Raw genomic sequence first — 25,309 nt, forward strand, 5'->3', positions numbered from 1 at the left:
TCCAAAGTCAAAATGACACAAGAGACACATCAGACAATAAGCAGCACAGTCGCGCTCACCACAGCCAAACATCACTTCTGTATGTACTGTATGTACTTTTGCCACATCTACTCAAGGCTGATGACTTGAGTGTTTTCTGAAACTACTGTTTTAATGAAAATCTTAAACTCAGAGTGAAATTAAAATCATGACCAACTTTTATTCAATATTGTGACATCCAATATGCCCAAGTGAAAGCTTATTGAACCACACAAAATTGATTGGATGCTAATCATTTCTCACGAGTGACATTTCACAAAACATAAAAATTGCCAATTTCGGGAGTTTTGATTTCATGGTCATCCGGCTTAAATGCAATGAGGGACAGAAGAGCATTGTGTGACAATGTATTAAACAAGCTGCAAACACACACATAACAGAGAAGATCTGCTCTGGAAGCATCTGACTGCTGGAGAGAAACCCAGAGATGTAAAAGCCTGATGTTTGTTAAAGAGGAGGTTCTGGAAAGCATCCCAGCTCCTGACTGAGTGATATATTTTAGAGAGGGAAACCACTCAATGAGAGCCAAAGAGAGAGAGAGAGAGAGAGATCTTTGTTTTAGACCGTAAGCATTTATCTGTCTCTCAATCAACACACCTGCCTGTCTGTTTCTCCGTGTGTGTGTGAGAGCGAGAGAAATCTCCTGACTCAGTCTTTGAACATCTAGAGTTGCTGGAGGTGAGGAGACACAAACACACACAGTTTGAAAGTGCCTGTTCAGCACACATGCCCTCAAAAAACATTTACATAACACAGTGCTTCTCAGCGTTTCTTCCCCCCCCCCCCCTTCAAGAATCAGACTGACAATATTACACCTAGTCAGCTTAACCAAATTAGTTTTTAAAATAAAGTAGTTAAAATCAATAATTAAAACTCATTATCTTTTTAATATCCAAGGTTTATATTGCATATTTTGTAAAAGCCAGAATTAAAACTATTTTAAAAATTTTAAGAACTTTAAATATGTACACAGACTTAGATAGGTTTTATATTCTGCTTCATACCATTTATTTAGGATTAATAAATATGTATTCATATTCAGGACCTATTCATTAACTTTATGTTTGGATGTTTATCTTTAGATTTACAACATATATTCAGCCTGACTATAATGTGATTACAATGCTCAGGACCTTTATTATTATTATAATATAATGGCATTTTATTATTTATATTTAGCATGTATTTGCTGTTCACCAACCTTACTGGCAAAACCTGTTTAAGTCATGGCCAACTGGAGAACCACTGTTCTTATATACTTAGCAAAAAACAAATCCAATCACACAGCAGCACAGACAACGTCTGAAATGTTGACATGTCCTCCATCTGAATACAAATGATGACACACTTGTGCGCACAGCCTGCATTAAGCTTTCGTTCTTGCCAATTTAATTCCACTAAATTTCCTGGTCTGTTTCTGTTTATGTTCTTGGCATAACGGTTAAAACCTCTGACAGATATCCAGTGTTTTTCCTGTCTGGATCTGCAAAGAAAAACAAAAGCAAGGAAACACATCTGCAAGCTCCCAACTCGGGTTTTGTCAGCAATTTTGACTTTGCTAAGGGATTAATGACTGAATGAAACAAGCTGTTTAATGGTAAAAGATTTACAACAAACCTTTAAAACACAGCTAGACACTGATAGCTGCATAAATACTGCCCAATCACGGTTAAGAGAAACAATTCATCCAATCATGTTTCTCCTCTCAGTGTAGAGTTATTCCAAAGTTACAGACAAACCGATCAAGTTGCAAACAGTATTTACTTTGTATGTCACTGAATGCATCATATTTATTGAACTTGAATCAACACTGCCTTCTAAAAATCGGAGGTCTGGCACGACATCCTGTGCTATTTAAGTATGACAGAGGTTTCTGGGTACAGTATGTGGCTCATTAGCAGAAAGGGAAAGCACATTCAGTCAGCGAGATCTCTGAGATGTTGTTTCAATTTTTTTATTGTCTGTCTGACACACTCACTGGTGTTTGACACTAGTGGCATTTTACACATCTGAAGATGATCAGATTACAAGGCAAAACAGGGATAAAAAAATAGCGTTCAAACTGATATTAGAGGCAAAAATCGATAGCTCTAGTTTGTAGAGAGGAGAATCATATTTTCACTGGTTTCTGACTGGTGCAGTGTGTGACCTTCCATGTCTCAGCGAGGGTCTGGATGAGTGGGGAGTTTGAGTGGTTTAGCCCTAAGCTTTTTAGACAGAGATGGATGAGGAGTCAAACTCACAGGCGCAAATATTCTGTTTAGTGTTGCCTTGAGCAGGTGCTGGATATTACTTTGATACACACCGCTGTGCAATAAAAACTCCTGGTCTCAGGCCTGATCTTGAGCGGAGAAGAACATTTACACTTCTTCATTTCTGAGAGAGAGGGACTAAATTATATTTTATTTTTTAATGGACCATATTTCTTCTAGGAATTTACTGAACATTTACTGTTTCTACCCATAATGCCAGGTTCGAAGTTGACAACAAACAGTGTTTGCTACATGAGAAACAATGAGATTTGATAGACAATATATGCTATATTAATGAATGACGATTAAAACTTAATAGTTTTCTGCTTGTCCAGTCAGGCCAGTAGTTTTATTTTTGTCTGGCAAAACATTCACTGGCCCCAAGAGATATTTGGGGGGAAATAAATAAATAAATAATCATAAAAAAAAAAAAATTGAAAATGTTTTCAGTACAAATTTTTTTTAGTAAAAAAAGTATGCATCTAGTTGGAATTACATAGCTATAATATAACTCCACAACACACTTTGTTGTCACAGGTTTTGCAAAGCATAAAAACGGATGCGCAAGAACTGTTAACATACACTTTCATCACAGCACTGGCCCAAAAGGACAAATGAGAGTTCTGTCAACTGGCCTGAAACTCTTTCACACTAGCCCCGGGCCAGCATGCCGTATTTAACAGAGAGCCTTGCACAAATCAATCATATTGCTTCAGAAGTCTTCGAATAGCCTAACTAGTGTGTATTATAATCCTATGGTGCTTTTTATACATCCATGCTTACTACAGTTTTGTAGAAAAGCAGTGTGAACACTGACACAAGGGAAAGTAGATTTCTGGATGAACTGTTCCTTTAAGATAAAACATGCACTCTCCAGGCCAGCTCTAGTAATCCCTCTCATATGATTTATTTCATACTGAAAAACAACAATTTCCGAAATTTGCGAAAGCATAAACTTGTCTTTCATCACAACTGCTTCAGATGGCATACCTCTCACACACTCTGTGTGAGACGCTTCGTGACTTGGCTTCATTTTCCCGGCATATTAAGAATCATAAGAGAACACAATATCTAACATTCAAATTTTCCACACAAAGTGTTCCCTGGCTTTGGCAACGGAGGGGTTTTCCATGACTTGAGAAGGAAAGTTGGAGTGTTTGTTCTGGACCAAAGGCTGCTGTGGTATTGGGGTGTGGAGGGACCTGTGGTCTCTGTATTCAGTCCAAAGCAGAAGGAGAATAAGTTTCCCAGGGTGCTTTGCTCTTACGTTATGCTCTCCCAGCACTGCTGGCAAAAGACCTCATCTCCCTGACACACACACACACACACACATATAGACGCATGCAGAGTCTGATAATAGAAAGCAAGACTCTGCTACAGTGCTCAAGAGCTGAGGCTTTAAAGAGAAAGAAATCTTATGCTCCTTTTCTCCACTCTTTCATCTGCACTTCACTGCAATTAAGGAGGAAGCAGAAGGAGGAAAGAAGTGGCCACTCAGAGGAAGTGGATTCGACTACCCTCATACACTCGGATGCAGACAGAGAGAGATGGGGAGAGAAACAGCGTTTGAGGGAGAAAAAGAGAGCTGGTGTCTGGGGAACTGTCTAAAAACCTGCCTGTCTGGGCTTATCTCTGATGATATGGCTTTGAATGTGAAAATGTACTGATTCGGGAGTCTATTCATAACCATATACTCCAAATGGCATACAAAATGAGTTGTACTCACAAAATCACACAAGACATGCGACTCTCGATTGAGTCCAATAAGATTAAACATGGACAAGTTGCTAAGCTAAAAGTCAGATTCACTAATAAACATCAAAAGACAGACATACACCATACAAAGCATCTGTGAGAACATTAGGAAAATTTCAAAAGCAAAAAGGTCCAAAAGCACTAAGGCTGCACGATAAATCGCATACGATATTTATTGCGTATCTTGTCAGTTAAGCAGTAAACCTCCATCACATGTGTGCTTTCACATGGAGCAGCATTTACTACACAGAGCTGCGCAAAAACGCAATAATATTTTATGCATGTTTTGCGCAGATTGTCAGTGAACAACGGCTCTGTGTAGTAAATGTTGCTCGATGTGAAAGTTACGTTGATTCACACAGAAGTTACTTTCAAACCAAGTTTCAGCTTACTACCAACTTGAACCCAATCCATAAACTGCATGGTGGAAATCTTTATCTTTATCCTCTAGATGCAAACATATGTTGCTCCCTACCTTTTGAAACGAGTTTGGGGTGGATATACACTTTAAATTCCTATCTAGTAAATATATACATACACAGACCAAACACACAAAAAAGATAGACAAATTCAGCAGAATGTCATTCTGCAGCAATACACTTAAGATTCACTGGAACGCATCGGGTTCAGGTTTGGTTATTGTTGGGTGTGGCAAATCAGGACCACCATTATGGATACAGGATCATATTGGCGACCATCCTATATGTTAAGCACTGGGAATCAAAACTTGTGAAGAGAAAATGCTCTCCTTATTGTTTTGGACTGTGTCCCGCATCTGGTGGCTGGATGCAGATTATTGCCTTTAGTTGCTTGGCCAAAGAGAGTTATGAGAGCTCTCGGAGCCGGAGGTGTAACACAATTTTGATGGGAATTGGATTCCGAGGCTAGGAATCACGTGTGGTTGGGACCACGGCTGCCAAGAGAGGCTGGGACACAGAAAGAGGGAGGAATATGAGGAGTGATGGAGAGACAGAGAGAGCACAACGTGAGAGAGAGAAGGAAGGAGAACGGGAACCCAGCGCCAAGAAGGTTTTAGGGAGATTAAAAGCCCAGAGCGAGGGGCTCTTAAGACCATCCTGCTAATTAAATATGTCAAAGCTCATAAAGACACATTGGGGCCTTTTCCCAGAGCCAAGCTTTACCAAACCCACCTAGTCAGCAAAGCCTTCACATCTTGTCAATAAACATTAGTCTGGGCATCAGTAAAACATTCACAAAATGGATTGGTTTATTAAACGTATTACCAATCCCCTTTTTACTACAGTCTCTTTACAGAAAAAAATTGCACATGCCAAAAGACAGTCAATATTCAACGCCTCACACCACAAGACAAAAGCACAGACACACACACACACGGATGGCAAAGAACCCAAACAACCCCATAAATAACAAAATCTGAAAAGGCCACTGTGGTCCATGGTGACATGTTCAATAGGCATGTAAGCCCTTTTCCTGTATTCAGTTCAACATGGAAAGTCTGAATTTACAACATACTACTTGGAAAAGTGTAACGAAATATTACTTGATCTCAGATGTCCTATTTGGAAGCTCAGGCCAAAATCTGATTTGATGATAAAGGTGCACTGTATCATACATATACTCTATTGAAGTAATTTTGAAAGGTGACATAGAATGCATTGATACAATAGTTTAAATTGTTCTCTGATATCTACATATAAGGTATGTGGCTTATGCAAAGGCAAAAATTATCCAGAAATGGTTTTACATGTCCATTTACAACCCTAGGACTTGAAATGGTCTATTATTACCTTATTTGGAAGGGTCATGAATGATACTGTTGATCTCTGCTCTGATTGGCTGTTTCACAGTGTGGCTCATTTCAGTAGCTCACACAGCAATAGGATTAGGCATCCAACCTTATATGTTAGAGACTGTATCAGACGAAGATACAGATTTGAGAGATTTTGCAAGAATGTTTGGTGTACGTGGTATGAACATGATCGCTGCAAGACACTGGTGGAGTCAAGAAGGTTTGATAGAGAGTTGTGAGTGAGGCTGATGGTGTGGACGCTGTTATAAACGGTTTTGGACTCGTCTTTTCCACTTTTTTTGACACTTTACAAAGTTAATAAAGTAGGATGTTGCAGTTTAGGGTCAGATATATCTTTATATTACCTTAATTGCAAAAGATCTGAAATAATTTCTGTTTATTTTTATTTATTCATCATTTTTTGTTTGTTTTAATAGCAATATCTGGCAACACTAAATCGACGATTTGGCTTTTGGTCTAGAACATGGGCTGGTATACGTTATGCAAAGTTGGAGGCAAAAACATTAATGATCCCGACTGTAACACATCAGAGTCAGTGTTATGTTGGGATTCACCTCTTTTTCAGTGGCCTTTTGCACGCACAAGATTTACACGAGGAGGAGGAAATAATGGTGTTTGAGGATCACGGTATGTCATTTCCATGGACAGAACACTTGCTTTTTAACTATGCCAAGGTAAATACAGTTTCAGGGCTGCTTTTGGTGCTTGAAGTTGTGCATCAAAAATGAAGTGCAAGATTGATTACCAACATTCTTTAACATATATTTTGTGTTCAACTGAAAAAAGAAACCCAGCTAGGTTTGGAACAATGTGAGGGTGAGTAATTTTATTAATTAAATAGCATAATTCTAAATATTATATAGCATATATTCACATTCAAGAATAAAAAATACTTAAATGACTTTATTACTTAATTTACTGTCAAGGTTAAAATAATATTCACTATTGTTACTTTGAAATACAAAACTCATTTCATCTCCAAATTATGCTGCTTTATAACTGTATTTGCTGTAGTTCTCTTGTCTAAGCAGAGTTTTTCCGAAGACTAACCAGCATACTAGAAGTCCCTCTATTAAAATAAGCTATTTTCTTCAGTTCTTCAATTAATTTCTCAATGAGTCATTTTCTCAATTCAGAATTGATCATTAAAACAGTACACTGTTTTCTTTGGCAGGAATTAAAACGGTAAACAATGAAATCAGTGCAAAAACCCACACTCCCAGTAAATGACCATCTCCATGGATAACTGCACACCTGTAAAACAAATGCTAGCATTGCTCTTCTGCTTTGTGTCATCTTGCACACATCAGACGATGAAACATTTAATGGTCGGAAGCTGGAGATATCAAGTAGGAATGTCCCACATCCGACTTTGAATGGAACACAGCTTATATCTCCTCAACAGGTCAGAGGTCACATGTGTTCTCTGTGGGAGTCCCATATGAGAGCGATGCTCTCCAAAAGTATAGAATGAATGAGGAATGAGAGTGAGAAAGTAAGATTAAGAGCGGAAAGACCCCTGGCCCAATATCATCTCACTCATTTCACTGTAACTGAACTGAGGGTCACACTATGGAGGAAGAGTGGGAGAGTGTGGAGAGGAGCACTGAAGGATGAAGGAAGTAGGCATTGGGACATAGTGAGCATCTGGTGAAAACATGTTCCAACGTCTCATGGGCCACACACACGTTTGGTCCACTTACTGGGCTGCCCTTACAAATTAAACTGTTTCAGAGCAAAACGCAGGATCTTTTTTTCAGTGTAGGCCAGAATCTAACATCCGCTAAACAGTACACTAGAATAAACTGCATTTTAAACCACATCTTTCATTGGTTTGCATTAGGTTTCACTATGTCACTGAGACCTCCGGCACAAAGACTGTAATGGATTTTCTTTAAAGGAGAGGCTGTGTTTGTGGTGTTTTACCATCATGCACACCAAGCTTCAGGCAGTACACATGGTGGAGTGAAAGAATCAGGATATTCCGTATGAAACCCTTTGGTCTCCTATGCACATCACTCTCTCAGCTTTCCAGACCCACATGGCCTGTATGCTCTCTACAGGGGTCTAGAGGGGGCCCTCAGGGGCCAATCCATCAGGCACAAGCACAACGGAACAAGTCTATCAGCAGGGCACTGGAGTAAGACCGGACACAGCTGTGGGCATGAGTGTGTGAGTCCGCACTGATCCAAAGCAAGCGAGAGTGCATTCATTACCTGACTTCTGACAAAGTATACATGCTGCTTTCATCTACCATGGAGGGAGACAGATGCATTCTGGGATTAAGTAAGGACCCCTCACTCGGGTTACATTTTAATCGCTAGTGCTAATTAGGGTTGGGAACTGAGATCTTGCTCTATTTATGACTGGAACAAAGTGATTTACATTTATGACAATGATACTGTTAAATTTATGATAAAAAAAAAAATGTCTGAAAAAATAAAACTAAATAAAAAAAAACAAAATTAAAAGAAACAAAGCAAAATAAAATAAAAAAAAACAATAAAAATTAATTAAACAATTAGGCAAAAAAACTATATAAAACAAGCAAAACAAAAATATCCCATAATAAAATTAAATTCAATCTCTAATTCTACTGCCGGGGTACACCAAAGATACAAGGGTGTAGGGCTGTGCAAAAAATCGAATGCGATTTTCATGCACATCTCATCAGTAAAGACGCTCCTGTAATTAGAAGTATATCCCCAGCACGTGCGTTCAGATCAGGGTTGCCAGGTTTTCACAACAAATCCTGCCCAGTTGCTTCTTAAAACTGGTCCAAAACTAGCCCAATCGCGCTTCCGGGAGGTTCCCCGATAAAAATTGCTTCCCGGGGTTAAAATACAAGTTTTTAGCAGGGTTGCCTTGGTAAAATTCGCATTTTAGGGGCTAAATATCACGTTGTTGGTATTGGGGTTGCTGGGAAAATGTCCGCATGTCAAAGCGACCTCAATACAAATATAACGTGATATTTAGCCCCTAAAATGCGAATTTTACCAAGGCTACCATGCTAAAAAAAGTATATTTTAACCCCGGGAAGCAATTTTTTTTATCGGGGAACCTTCCGGAAGCGCGATTGGGCTAGTTTTTGACTCGTTTTGAGAAGCAACTGGGCAGGATTTGTTGTGAAAACCTGGCAACCCTGATCTGAACGCACGTGCTGGGGATATACTTCTAATTACAGGAGCGTCTTTACTGATGAGATGTGCATGAAAATCGCGTTTGATTTCTTGCACAGCCCTACAAGGGTGTAATCTCTGTATGTGTTTTGGGTGGTTATGCATACGTGTCGATGCGTATGGGCAGCATATGCTCTTTCTGCACACCTGGAGGGAGTGAAGATTGCTGACATGAGGAAAAAAAGCACTGCACTCTCTGTTTTCCACACACTTGTAAACAAAGTAAAACCACACAACCACAGGGCATGCTGTTCATTTCAAGTATTACCACAGGGCAGAAAGGCAGAGAGAAAGCGTCAGTTCTGTCCTGTTGCTTATAACTTTTGCTCTCAAGTTCTAACCACAATCCCCATTTAAAGCCAATACAGATATCTGTGCAGTCAATCCAACATCAGCTCTGTAAGCACTACCGCTGCATGCAGCCAGCTATAGTGCTAACATAAAACTCCACACATTCAGAACCAACATTACATGGAAAATAAATCAAAAATGAACTTCCAACACCCTAAAAATCCACCCAAATCACTAAAGGAGGGAGAGAAAAGACATGCTGGCTTAGGAGAGCCTGTATGGTTTACATTAGCCGAATAGTTTCTGTTCCAATCCTACTATCCCAGAAATGACTTGTGTACACGTCCAAATACAGGGGCAGGAAATTGGCAGATATTTACAGTAATTATTGAGAGCTGGGCTATAGGGGTTTGGGCCCTGTGACAAATATGATATGATGTTAAATTGAGGCAAGCGATAGTGGCAGAGGCACGGGTAATCCAAAGAAAAAGGATTTGAAGGGAGAGAGGCAAACGCTGGCGAGCAAGCAGCGGCCTAGCACACAGTAATAGGTTTTCATTACATTGCAATCTCTTTTAAATAATCCTATTCATTTTTCATGAGGTCAATTTTTCCCAGCAGACGAGAGATAGAAGGCCAAATACGTTTCTCAGTGGGCTGTGATCCGTCATGTGATGATAGATTGCACAAGCTTAAAAAAAAAAGCTAGCTTAAAAACTGCTTATGCAGATATACAAACAAACAGACATAAAGACAAACACAAACTTCATATGCTAGATGCGCTCAGAGATTTGGATGCATTGAGTGAAAGGAAAGGATTTACAAGAAGAACAAAAGCAAATCAATCAGAAAGGGGTGGAGGGATAATTATTTCATAATTGTCTGTTTCAAATGTGTGAAAGCTTATTGACTCAGCAGCAAATATAAGTTAAAGATGTCGGGTGTGTTAGCTGGCACTAGCAATTCTGGGTTTGAAACAATGTGCTATTGTGTGGAAAAACTGGCTTATCCTTTGTCCTGTATACAATGATTTGCAGGGAGTTTTAGCCAATCAACTTACAGAAACCAATGTCGCGTCCCACATAACTTCAGTTTTCACCCAAACTCAATTTATGAGTGAAATGTTTCTGTCTCTCGGAGACAAATAAGCTTAACTGGCATGAAAAATGACAATGTTGCAGAAGCATTAAGAGACAGTTAGAATAAATACATAGTGAATAAAATGAATAAGATATGTCAAGTCATATTTATTTATACAGCGCTTCTTACAATACAGATGGCTTCAAAGCAGCTTCTCATTAATAATCAGAAAAGCATCAGTGTTGCTGTTATAAAATGAAACAATAATGAAATGAATACAGCTCTACAGAAGACAATAGTATTATTATTCATTTCAGTTTAGTTCAATTTTTCAATTCATTTCAACTGTGCATGTTGAAAAGTGAATCAATTATGAGTTCAATTCAACTCAAGGCAACAGTGTATTTTCAGGTCAAGTCAGGTCAATGTTGATTCAGTTGAGTTCAATAACAGTGGCAATGTTGAAAAAGCTAAAAGGTAGTTACTAACTGGCCCATCTCTAAATCTTTATGTTTATGATATTCTGATTTCTACACATGGTGTAAGACTTTATGGTCAAAAAGACTGCTTAGGCTTATTTATCATCTACCAATCACAACTGTATAATTGTATTTTTCTGTGAAACATAATGGAAGATGTCATGAGGGTGAGTAAATAACAGAATGTACATTTTTGGGTTTAAGTATCATTCATGTCCGTAGCACAATCTGTGTGGGAAGAGTTATGCAAAGTGTGATTCTAGACCAATGACATTTTAGTGGATGGAGTTACTGGAGGTAACAGCAGAAATAAAAACCAAACCATTGACAAAATGTACTGCCTTAGCAAATAAATACAAATAACATGTAAAGGCAAACAAAAGATGGTATGTTTTCTAACCAAAGTGTATAAACTGATCAAAACACACGCATTATGATTGAGATCTGAACAACATTCATGTCCTGCTAATGATACAATACAACAAACCAACTGCACAATGTCAATCTCTTATAAACAGTTATTTCCTGTTTTTCAATTCAACTGTAGATAATGTGGTTTTCCCATAATGGTGGTTTTCCCACATTACAAATCTAATTCTGGTTCCACAGAGAGCGGTAAAACAATACAAAATAGGTCAATGAATAATGCTTCTCCAGAAAGAAACATGCTCATCGAACAGATGTACTCCAACTCTGCTGGTGAGAACAAAAGCTCAGGAGAATAACACACTTTGGCCTTGGACCTCCACACACAGATGAAAGACGAGCATTTAGGACAGTTTCTGATCAAAAGAAGCCAGGAATAAAGGACTCTGAGTGCAAGCATTCATCTTGAAGTGCAATCGTACGAGCACATGGGGATGAAGCATTTTCTCTGGAGAGGCTGGTATTAGGTTTATGCAAGAAATGCAATTATGCTAGTACCTATTTTACACGGTTCACTCTTGAATGATCATATATATATTAGCATTTATGTAACAAAGTTGGGAATCAGAGATGATTCCCCAATTCGATTCAAATTTAATAGTTCTTGATAAAAATTTGTAGTTATTATAACTAATATATATATATATATATATATATATATATATATATATATATATATATATATATATATATGTAAACCTTTTTAAAGAATCAAAATGTAAAATTGTTCAGTAATATGACTGAGGGTTAAGTGCTTTATCATAAAAATACACATTCCAGTAATCATGAAGGTTCATGAAGTTACTATATTCATGAGTGATTGTTCAGGAACAGTTTTAGGATAGTAAGTGGCTCACATAGGTGTTAATTTGTTTTAAAGATGAGTGAGGACAAACATGAAGGCTTGGCTCATGAATATTAATTACGTTTTGGACACAAATTAACATTATCTTTTAAAAGCTTCTTCTGTATCATATACACCCCTGCTGCAAGCTAATTTTATAAAGGGATGGGGACCAAATCGGCCACTGTAATTGACCTTTACCAAGAAATTGAATGACAGGTGATCTGACCAATCATAACAGCCAATGTATTTGTATTTGTATCACAAAAAAATGTATTTTGTGAGAACGTGATGAGTGGCGTGAGAGTGCCAAGGCATGTTGGACACAGCAACAGTAACTAAGGAGGGGTTTGCAAAGGGTCAATTGACACCTATGGCTCCAGAGGAGAGTCAAGATGAGGTCAGAGAGAGAAAAAAATAGCTCTACATCCATTATGCTCACTCATTAAGTCATAGAAACTAGCAAAAAAAGGTGGTTTTGAATGAGGAAAAGTCTTTTGCTCTGTGTCTATTAGAAATACACACTCTTACACTATCACGATAATGAAAGCCAATCAATTGTTGGCATAGTCGATTGCCGCCACCGAAACATTACTTTGCGTGGACCAAATATGGAAAACTAATGAAGTGTAATTGAAATTCTGCTGCATCCAGCGTTTTAAGAGAGTGAAATATTTCTCATTCAGTGTGTTATGGAAAAAAGCAGAGCTAATAGGGTCATCCTTAGCTAATGTGTGGAAATGTGCTGCACTGTTCAATTCTCATGCGAGCGTTCAATTTTTAGAGCCGTCGCACCCATCACGCCATCTCATTTCTTTTTTAGTGATCCCTCTATTCCTCAGAGGCAGTCATCCAGTGGACCCTCTTCTCTCTTCTCATCTGCACCTCCAGCACCTCTATAATCTCCTCTCTCACTCTCATTACTCCTTTTCTATCCTGTCTCCGTCCTGAGGGAGGAAAGGTGGGACAAGTCTGTCATCATTCTCCCCTGCAGCTCTCTGCAAAAAATCTTCTTGCTAAGACACAAACCGATGGACTCCCTTAAACTGCTCTGTGGAGTGCTGCAGTCTGAATATTTGCTGCAGGTATGGGTATCATAAAGCTAGTCTCTTATCTTTTTAGCCTTTACTGTAGGCAGAACTGAGACAAGAATAAAGGGTAGGACATGATCAGAGAATTATATAAGATGTTTGAACAGAAGTTATGGTCACCACAAGAGCACACATTGCAACCATAATATGCAAATTGATGATGATGTACATATATACAAATCATAATGAAATAAGTAGAATGAACAGTGACAATTCTTATTACATTCTCAGTGCTGTAGTAAACATTTTTTCAAATTGTTTTCTTATGAAAATCAATAGTTCTGTATTACCGTAATAATGAAAAAAATGTTGCTTTTTTATGTATATGTATGTTATGTATATATACACACACACACACACACACACACACACACACTCACACACACACACACACAAACACAGGTGCATCTAAAAAAAATTGAATATCATGGAAAGGTTTTTTCCTTTTTGTAATTTCATTAAAAAAATAAATCAGTATCAAATCAGTAGCTCAAAAAATTTGAATATTTTCTCAAAAGATCAATCAAAAAAAGATTTACAAGAAATAAATGTTAAAAATCTCCAGAGCAGGTTTAATTATGCACTCAATACTTAGTTGGGGTTCCTTTTGCATGAATTACTGCTTTAGTGCAGTGTGGTGTGGAAGTGATCAGCCTGTGGCACTGCTGAGGTGTTACTGAAGCCCAGGTTGCTTTGATAGCAGCCTTCACCTCCTCTATATTGTCAGATGTTGCTTATCTTCCTCTTTACAACACCCCAAATATTCTCTGTGAGGTTCAGGTCAGGTGAGTTGGCTGGCCAATCAAGCACAATAATATAATGGCCATAAAACCAATGGAAAGTAGTTTTGTTACATTGGGCAGGTGATAAAGTCCAGCTGCAAAATGAAATCAGCATCTCCATAAAGCTTGCCGGCAGATGGAAGCATAAAGTGCTTCAAAATCTTCTGGTAGATGGCTGCATTGACTTTGGACTTGATAAAGCACAATGGAGAAACACCAGTAGACGTCACAGGACCCAAATCATTACTGATCATTCAGAAACTTAACACTGGACTTCAGACAGCTTGGATTCTGTGCCTCTCCAGTCTTCCTCCAGACTCCAAACCTTGATTTCCAAATTAAATGCAAAATTTACTTTCATCTGAAAAGATGACTGTGGACCACTGAACAACAGTCCAACTCTTTTTCTCCTTACCCCAGGTGAAATACGTCTGACGTTTTTTTTTTTTTTTGGTACAGGAGTGGCTTGGTTCTAGGAATGTGACAGTTGTATCTCTTTTCCTGAAGACATCTGAGTGTGTAGACTCTTGACTCCGGCTTCAGTCCACTCCTTGTGAAGCTCTCCCAAGTTCTTGAATCAGCTTTTCCTGACAATCTTCTCAAGGCAGTGGTCATCCCTTTTGCTTGTGCACCTTTTACTACCACAACTGCCATCTATCAAGCTCAATATCAAGCTTTTTTTATTTTTATTAAAATTATAAAACAAATAAAGACCTTTTCCATGATATTAAAATTTTTGAGAGTGCACTTGTATTCAACCAACAGCTCAGCTATTCCAACACAGTTAGTGAATGTTCAATGGATGATGTAAATCGGTACAATTTACTGTATAACCCCATCAACAGTAACAAAACAACACTGGTGTACTTCCTGAGCTCTTCATTAACAAAGTTACTTTCCTGCCAACCGGCCAGGAAAACAAATCGCCACTAAAGCAGTCATACCAGCGCATACACAGTAATCACAACAAAGCCATTACAGCAGCTGTAAACCTAAATCTAGTGTACAGGTTTCCATCCTCCCAGCTATTCATGCCTCTGAGGGGATCCAGAGAGAGGCCAGTGGCATAATTCACTCGATTTCTCTCCTTTTAATGTGCCTACGCCCAGGTGAATATGAGCGTACACCCAAAAATTTCAATTAAAAAACTATTCAAACTTTCTATTATTCATGAACTAAAGAGGGCTCTCTTTATTGGTTATGTATTATTAATATCCTAGCGCTCGTATTAAAGACGATCCAATTTCATATCCAGCACTTGGAACCAAATTACAGTGGGTTTTTATTCATGGCTGAATTGGAGCGCTGGCTATTGTGCAGCCCACCATAGCTACAGTCACCACGGTCACCAGAGAGTAGCCCCCCGTCCGCCCTCGACATATTGAGCTCTTCAATACTTGCACTATTGTTTTTTAAAAAGCCATCATGTGACACAGATTTGGTCTGTAGCCGTGGCTGATGTATCAGATATAGAGCGCCGCTGATTAGATTTTCAAGGTAATGTTGGAACACAAGAGATTAATTGTGTTACAGTGAGGAGGAGCATTGATTCATCCCCCAGCATGCACTTAGACCAGTCAGCCCACATTTCACATTGAAGAGACTGCTAGAACATGGATGGTTTCCACTCCTCTTAATATGATATATTCTAAATACGGTTTGTGTGTATATATATATATATATATATATATATATATATATATATATATATATTAGGGGTGTAACGATACGCGTATTCGTATTGAACCGTTCGGTACGACGCTTTCGGTTCGGTACGCGGTACGCATTATGTATACCGAACGGTTCGTTGGAGTAATTAATTATATTTGAAAAAAAAAAAAAAAAAAAAAAAGAGAGAGATAGAAATATAATGATATGCGTTCAACAAGGTAGCCCAATAACCCAAACAACGTAACAGGCAACGCCCCTGACACTCCCGAAGAAGAAAAAAACACCATCTTATATGTTTATGTTAGGCTACTCAGCAGGCGCTCGCTCACTCAGTACGCGCTGAAGGCTCGTTGCAAAATAGCCAATGCGTTTAACAGACTAGAAATGAGAAGATCCTCCAATAACCAACAGGTCTGGTGTTTGGGTGCACTTTGGATTCCCTTTAAGCTATAATGGTGATGGCAAGAGAGTGGTGGATAAAAAAACAACGGTATGTCGCATCTGCAACATGACAGGGTACACCAGCGGGAATACAAAAAAAAAAAAAAAAAAAAAAAAAAAAAACCAGCGGGAATATCTGGGATATATGCGTCAGTACTATCTGGGAAAAGACGAAAAAAAGGAGAAACATGCACGCAGCAAACTATCCCTGCAGCATTTAGACACTATTACAGGGAATCCAACCCAAACACCAGACCTGTTGGTTATTTTAGGATCTTATATTTCTGGTCTGTTAAATGCATTAGACATTTTGCAACGAGCCTTCAGCGCGTGCTGAGTGAGCGAGCGCCTTAGGGGCCGTTCACATATCGCTCCTAAAAACGCGTGGAAAACGCTAAGCACGTCTTTCTCCTCCTTTCCAAAGCGCTCGGGCAGAAGCGCTCATGAGGCGTCTGTCTTTGCTAAGCAACAATGACGTGCTCTCTCCATGAGACGCGGAAATTTCAGCGAAGGATAAATGGATTTGCAGCTCTAAAAATCGCTTGCAGTAGCTCTGCTACTAAATTTATTTCAAAATTGCAATCCATATACAACTACGATCAGCTGTTCCTTCATCTTGGCTGAGCTCTCAACCTTGTTACGGGAAAGGATGAAGCTGATTGGTTGGTTCTTGTCACATGACCCGCGGTGCGCTTGCGGCATTCTGAAAAGTTGAGATGTTTTTACATTTTGCTGTATCTAAAACGTATCGAACCGAACCGAACCGTGACATCAGTGTATCGTATCGAACCGAACCGTGAATTTTGTGAACCGTTACACCCCTAATATATATATATATATATATATATATATATATATATATATATATATATATATATATATATATATGAGATCCACTCACAGGTGGATAATGGAATTAGATTTGAGTCAAAAATATAAAATGAAAGCAATATATACACCACGGTTCAAAGGTTTGGGGTCAGTAAGATTTTTATAATTGTATTACTTTACATCAAAAATGCAATATAAACAATAATACTGTAAGATTTTTAGAATTTTGGATTTTTACAGTTCAAACAAACTTTAAAATGTAATTTATTCCTGTGATGCAAATCTGAATTTTCCACAGCCATTATTTTAGACTCCAGTGTCACATGATCCTTCAGAAATGATTATTCTGGGTTGATTTAGTGCTGATTTTTGATTAGTAATATGCATTGCTAAGAATTCATTTGGACAAATTTTAAGGCAATTTTCTCAATATTTAGATTTTTTTTTTCCACCCTCAGATTCCAGATTTTCAAATAGTTGTATCTCGGCCAAATATTGTCCAATCCTAACAAACCATATATCAACGGAAAGCTTATTTATTCAGTTGCATAAATCTCTTGACACTTAAGACTGGTTTTGTGGTCCAGGGTCACATATTTGCTCAAAATGTTATACTTTTCCATTTCCATTGATAGGAAAACACTGAGAGAAGGCAGAGAGAGAATAATGTGAATGACTTACCCAGATCCATTCTCTTAGATGACTTCACATGATTCTGCTCCATATGACCCTGCTGACCTCCGTCAGTCAAAGAAGCATCAGCTGAACGAAGACCTGAACTCAGACTGGAGACACACACAAACACGGGCAAACATGCATTTCTTTAATATTTTTATTAAATAGTCAGTGGATAAAATATTGCACTGTTTTTTTTTTATTAGTCTGACAGAAAAATAGTAAACTACTCAGTGGGATTAGTGCTTAACTCTATATCTGCCGTTTACAATAAAAAACTAATGTCAGATAATTTAGCTAGTTTGTGGTCAGAGGAACAGTCTGATTTTTCCATGTGCAGACAAATACTCAAGTCATGTGACCAACTGGTGTCAAAAATAATCAACTAGCCGGTGCAACCCCTACATGGAGAAAAAGACATGTTTGTCAATTTCAGTCCAAGAAAAAATCATTGTTACCTCTGCTGGAGTGTCAGGCTGTCCTGTCTATGAGGATTAGCAGCGAAGCTTTCATCATCCCCCTCTTCCATGTGACCGTATCCCCCATTTGAAACTGTGAAAGAACGGGCAAACCACAAAAAAAGAAAAGCAATCATTAGAGCTCTGAGGAAATATTATGCGGGCTCATTTAAGAGGGGTCTGCTGGGGTCAGGCCAGCGGTGGAGAAGGGTGACAGTCTGAGACAGACAGAGACAGAGACCATTATCAGCTCCAACACACTGCAATCTCCACTCACCTTTAATGATCTTTCACTCCTATGATAATGGGACTGGGCCCTTGGCTTGACTTGATTTTTCCCTCTCTAAGCTTGGTTAAGCTTGTAAGAGTGTGTATGAGTGTGTGTCTGACAGAGACGTAGTCTCTATAACTAAGCATATGTTATTAACACTATTATTGGCATAATTAGTCAGTTTGCAATCTTCAATATCCTTAATAATGTTTATTGTAACTCTATTTATTATTTACTAGTATGGTATTTCTCCAGTGTAGAACAACAAGTGTAGACCACAAAGAAATCACTTCTTTGTTTTACATGCACTGTATACATTACTTTTCATACCGTTCAGTATATTTTAAAATCTAATTTATTCCTGCGATGCAAAGCTGAAAATTCAGCAGCCACATGGTCCTTCATCACATTATTAATGTGATAATTTAATGCTTCCTTACTACTAAAAATATGATTTTAATACTTTAATTCATTAATTTCGAACAGTAGTGTAAACAAAAAAGTGCAACCTAAAAATAGTTTATACAAAAATAAATATGCACAGCCCTATTTTCTAAGTATGTACAGTAGGTAAATTTATTTCATGCCAATAAAGCATATTAAACAGAAAATTATATATATATATTTGTTTGTGGGATATATGCAGTGCACTGTCTTCGCAGGTTAATGAGGATGAAACCAACAGCCCAACAGAAGTGTAGTGAGGAGATGAAAGACAGCAAGCACAGTTAGCAGGATGATGCAGTGACTGTGTACTCCGTTCATGTCTCATTTGCCTAAAGAGACTACACTCTACTGTTGCCTTGTTCTTGCTAGTCAACACAGAAGCCTGGCTTAAACCACCTGCTGCAGAAACAAAGACACAATGAGCTGTTTCTAAGCTCTTTCTTGCCCTTTATTATTTAGTTGAGGTTTTCAACTACTGTATCTGAAGCCCCACATGACAAAGACCTCATTCCGTTAGGCCAAATAGTGCAGAACCAAAACAAAGGCTTGAGGTCTTTGTCTAAAGGCCAACAATGCGCAATTGCAAACAAATGCCTCAGATTCCCAGACCCTTAGCGAATGCATTTTACAAACAATCTACAGTACGAACAGACGCTCACAAACAGTTCCAGATTTAGACTGAACCTTTGTAATCATTTCCTAAACCATTTCCTTTAGCAGATCAACTGCTTATGACAGCTGCTGCGGTAGTTGTTGACTGTGAAAAAGATTTGTAAACACCATAAACATTGTAAAAAATGCATTTATATATATATATATATATAAGTACCAAACACACACACAAAACATTATTACAATAGATATTGGCTGTCAAGTATATGTGAAATACATATAATTAATTTAAATAATGAATAATTAATTTTGGCTGAGAAATCAATGCCCTGAATGTTGTCACGTTAACTTTACAAATCATAGCTTGATTTCGGTGAACTTTAGAGAAAATTTTTTTTCAATAAAATACAAAACCATAAAATGTTTTACTTCTTCCTGTGTGTTGCTGGGATATGGATAGCACGTTGTTCTGTCTTCTTGATAGAGTGTCTGTGTTTTGGCGGAGTGGAGCTGGATATCGGGCCTGACAATCACATAGATCAGTGCGCCCCACCCAGCAGAACTTCATCATTACTCATCAGACTGCACTGGGATGACTGCTTATTAGTATTATATATCTCATCTGTTTGTGTGCTGCACAACTGCCATAATACATCAAGCGCACAGACGCACACATGCACGCTCGCACACACACACACACACACACAAACACAGAGATGAACTGATGTTGGAGTGAATGAAAAAATGGATGTGCGTTGCATACAAACGCACATACACACATTTGCAGGCGCACACACTCACGATTATTTATCTGCTAAAGTGTGGCGTAGTCGAAATGAAATAAGTTGTTCCTTCAGAAGATGATGGATCAATGGCTCTTCCAGCTAAAACAGGGTTATTAATCCTAAACGGTGTGTGCTACCAGACCTCTCGCCTGCACTAGCAAAACACATCCTTATGTAAAACATTAACTGAAATAAAAGCCATGTTTCTCTCCAAGAGGGCTGGGTATGAATCTATTACCAAAAACACTGGACAGATATAATATTTCACATCTGTGTACAATATTCATAATGACATTGAGCAGAAGAGGGGTTGGCTGCACAAGTATTGCTAGGAGAACATGAGGCATTTCCTGAACTGAAAATATTGTGTTACACACACACAGAAACTATATATTGTGGAAAGATTTAATGGGAGAAATTGCAACACTCTCGGTAAGGCAGCTGTGGGAATTGAAGTACCATCTTTGAGTTAAAAGCAAAATTGCCTTGGCAAAGTCATCAAATTACTGTAATTAATCTAAATTACTCTACAACTCACATGCACATAAGCTGGAACGAATACTATTGAAAAATACTGTTTTTAAGCATGATTTGAGATACCTCTAGAAACAATTTGATGTGGACAAACATCTGATAAAAAATCATTTTTTAAATGTATATTTAACATCTGACAGGAAACATCTTAGAGATGCATTGCAGGTGTATTGTCTTCTTGATGAAAACACACATCAAACTAATCTCTCTGCAATTTACATGTTCTATCACGACGTTACCAAAAAAATTATTCAGACCATTTTAGATATTTCAATCTTATAGTCTTTTCTAATTCAAACAGATTGAAGCTGGACCAACATGACTAGAAATAACCGCTGAGGAACATAGTTAAGATGGGCTTCGAGTGAGATGCTCTTCAAGACAGATGTCACCACAAATAGCTAGTTTCAACAGAAAGCATGCTGGGAACTAGAGATAAATGAACCGTTCCAGCTTTCCTTTGAGTGTTTTGGAGCCGTGGCCTTGTGGTTAGCACATATGCGCTAACGAATTTAACTGCCCATGCGTTTAAAACGCAACACATAATTTTCCTATCTCTCATTCCCTGTCTGCTTTCCTCTCAATAAAAAAATAACTTATGAAGCATCACTGCAGTCCCGGACATGTACCACATTCATACCATGTTTTTGTACATGCATTTGTACATTAAAGTACCTTATAATAATATTAGTTCTGTCAAATTATTAATTGTGATTAATCGCAAACAAAAAATGTATGTGTTCTGTGTATATTTATTATGTATATATAAATGCACACACATACAGTATATATTTTGAAAATGTACATGTCTATATTTATATTTATATAATTTATATTATAAATATATTTAATATATAAAAATAACAGTTCAATGTAAAAAAAAAAAAAAACATTGTTAGTTTTAATAAATAGAACATTTACAAAAATCAAGGAAATTTATCTGCCAATTTTTTCTTTTTGTTGTATCTAAAACGTACCGAACCGAGACACCAGTGTATCGTCTTGAACCGAACCGTGAATTTTGTGAGCCGTTACACCCATAGTATATATATACATATACATACACAGCACAAACACATATATTATGTAAACTAAATCTTTTATTTTGATGCGATTAATCGCGATTAATTATTTGAAAGCACTAAATATTATGTAAATACTATGATATATGAATACAGCAATCATTCAGTACCATGGTATATGTGAAGTACCATATTATTATCGTTTGATACATCATCAATCTTTTTTGTAAATGCAGAAAAAAAAGAAGAAAAAAGGCTTGAAATGTAGCAAATAAACAAGAACACCCTTAATTTAAACTCCACAGAACTCAAAGTTCATCTTCTCATGAAGGCGTAAGAGGGCAGGGAAAAACTCGTCCCACACCAGAGACGGACAGAGTTCAGAAACAGTAATAATCATACCATCCCACACTTCCGCCCTCCTCACTGTTATCCAGGGTTATAATTAGAGCGATTCTCCCGAGGAGCACCACTTCAAAAGCAAACACAATACACATACATATGTACGAAATCATTAGCTTTCATTTACAGCTCATTCAACTACCAGTAAATTACTTCCCTCAGCCCAAATGGCTATGCCACGCTAAAAAATTCAGCACTCTCTTGATGAGAGCATTATGCATTTTAAATTGTCTGCTACGCTATGTTACGAGCGGACCGCATTACTGTTGCGCCTTTGGAAACATGGCCTAGATAAAACGCACATCAACTTAATGATTTCAAGGTCAGGGCGAGAGAAACCAACACAAACACACGATCACAGCACGAGGGGAGGGCTTGCTTTCCTTTTTATTATTATTTTTTTCTTCTTTGCTGTCATACTTTCTTTGCTTATGAGACAACCGTACCTAGAACCACTTCCAGTCAGAGAGAGAAAAGAAGGAATATTTTTGAACTGCATATATTTATGAGAGTGAGAGCATTGGTCTATCAAGGAAATAAGCAACGGGGAGAAGCGTGAGGTGTCAGGGAGGGGAGATATGAAGCTGATGCGGCAGATATTGGACTATTTGTATTATTTCTTAGAATTGTGCGCTCTGGGAATCCCAATGAGTACAGTGTGTGCGAAACGGGAAAAGCTTCAGACACGTGAAGCAGGCAGCTCCATTTTAAGCCCCTCTCTCGATCTGTCTGTCTCTGGTTGTGCTGAAATCCTGGAGGAGGAGTGTTACTCTTTCATGTTCGGTTAAAAGGATGGTCCACACGACAGGCTATGCACACAGGCATTTCACATGAAAAGAATTGCAAATGTGCTCCAATTCTCCGACGAGTTAAACTTCCAGTTTCTAATACAGCTGTGATAAAAGAGTCTTTCTAGGCATAAAAGTGAGAAAAAGAGAGACAGAGAAAGATAGCACATGTACGACAAGCACACTGCATCGATAGTGACAGATATTCATGGACAAACAGTTTTCCAGTATGGCGTGTGAACAGAAAACGGTTTCAAAACCCAGTTAGCGGTATTTAAAAGTTCTCAATATAGTATACTGGTCTGCATAAGGCAGACAGATCCATGCAGAATAAAACTAATGTTAAATTCTATCAATAATATTATTCTGTTAAGCCTAATAACATCATAATGTACAGTAAGGAAAAATAAACATTCTTAAGATTACATTTACCAGTCTTATTAACTATTTACTACATTACATTTTTTGTAATGTAAATATCTTTATTACTTTTGATCAATTTTATACCATTGTCTACTCATACATTATATGGTTCATTTTTAATTCTACAAAAGTCATTTTGTGTTTAGACGTCTAAAGTCCTATTTGTTTTGTTTCTACTGCCTTTAAGTCAAAATGAAGAGTCGTACTTTATCAGTCTAGCTGATGAAAAGGCAATCTGCAAGCAAATGCGCCGCAGACGACAGAAATATATTAGCACTAGATATCTGTGTGGCCTTCTCCTTGAACGTCTCATTGCGGCACGGACCGACTGTGAGATAAAGACACAGCGAGCCCATCACTCACCCGCACATCGCTCGTAGATGCTGTTCATCACCATGGGGGGCTGAGTGCTGCCATCTGATTGGCCGAGGTGCCCCGCCTGCCCCACGCAGCTATCAAAGGATCGATTGAGAATTCGCCGTGCTTCCTGGAACTCCTGCGAGAGAAAATGAGAGAAGTCGTGTCACCGTATCGATTCTGTTTGTGAATTATGGAAACAGAAGAGGCAAATCTGAGCGCAGGGATAGGTAAAGACTTTCAAATAGCAGGCGGATCGTTATGCCGGCTTCGGCATTCATCACAAAACAAATACCACATTGAGACTCGGGTTTTGGAGGAAGGAAGGGAACGAGAGATGAAAACAGCACAAGAATCTGCTCCTGGAAGTGCTCTTAATTCATCTGATTAGTCTAGATGTCAGTGGCATGAAGGATTTAAGCCACTCACACAGATGTTACAGATTTTCTGTCTCTTTTCCCCAGAGAGAAAGACAGAATGGTAATTCATTTCATTATCTTGCCTCCAGGCCTGAAGCGTCACTATGAAATATGTTAATTCGATTGGCAGGTTTCAAAATGCTGGAGAGAGGAAGGGTGCAGCGCATCAGATGGCTCTTCTAATGGCCTGTTCGGATACTGCACATGCTGCCGGCATTCGGTTAACTGTGGATCATTAGGAAAGCAAACCGCTTGCATAAAATATTGTAAATCAAGGTGTGTGTGTCTTATTTTTTGAGGCCCCGAGTGTCTTAAGGTCTGAAAACAGCAATTATGGAGAGGGTCAAGAAGTCATGTCTCCACTGGAATAGGAGGCACCTGTTCAGCATTGTTATGTTTAAACATTCATGTTTTAATGTTAATATGTGCTTTGGGTGACCGGCAAATATGCAGCAGACTAAAGGCTGGAATAAAAAAATGAAATAAATAAAATAAATAAAAATCAGAACATATTTTAAAATACTATCATACATTAAATGACTGAGTATCAACCACTACCAGACATTCAAGTAGCACCGAACACAAACTCATGTGCTGCTACGAGATGCATGACAAATGAAAAGAATTGCTTTGTCCAAATATTAAACACCACGTAAAAAAAAAAAAAAAAAAAAAAAAACGCAACACCAAAAGATTAGAACGTCCAAATTCATAGTATTTGATAAACAGTAGGCGGAAAGAAGCCGGATGTCATACTACTTCAGTGCAGAGATTTTCAAGTGCACATTTGATGGAGACTTCTATCCCTTGAAGCCATGAGAGAGAATTTGTGAACGGCAGTAAAGTGTCATACAACTGACGCTGGTAGGTCAAGTGACAGTGAAAACATGGCGGATGTACAAAACCATCACTGACTCTGCAGCATTTTACCTTAATTCACTACTTTAGACTTATGTGTCCTCTAGATGCATGCGATCTGCAAGTGAATGAAGCATTATTGTGCCATCACAAAGAGGCACAAAATCACTTTCACATACTTTTACACTAACTGTTCCTTCCTGGTGGAATGACCTGTCCAACTTAATCCTTCAACAATCAGCTAAAAACACATCTCTTTCATCGTTATTTGACCCTCTAACTCTAGCAATATCTATTCTAATTGT

At 38.1% G+C, this 25,309-nt stretch overlaps 1 protein-coding gene across 8 annotated transcripts in view; it reads right to left on the reverse strand.

Moving 5' to 3' along the window:
• The window catches only part of pard3bb (par-3 family cell polarity regulator beta b), a 296,499-nt gene that overhangs the window by 123,270 nt on the left and 147,920 nt on the right, over nt 1–25,309 (reverse strand). For all 8 annotated transcript variants that reach the window (XM_026272247.1, XM_026272250.1, XM_026272245.1 and 5 more), the window contains 3 exons: nt 23,734–23,866; nt 18,087–18,180; nt 17,635–17,738 (listed from right to left, as the gene is read on the reverse strand). In XM_026272247.1, coding sequence (XP_026128032.1) covers nt 17,635–17,738; nt 18,087–18,180; nt 23,734–23,866 — 331 coding nt within the window. The remainder of the gene's footprint in view (nt 1–17,634; nt 17,739–18,086; nt 18,181–23,733; nt 23,867–25,309) is intronic.

This window comes from Carassius auratus, chromosome 9 (assembly GCF_003368295.1).
Source record: "Carassius auratus strain Wakin chromosome 9, ASM336829v1, whole genome shotgun sequence".
Lineage (NCBI taxonomy): Eukaryota > Metazoa > Chordata > Actinopteri > Cypriniformes > Cyprinidae > Carassius > Carassius auratus.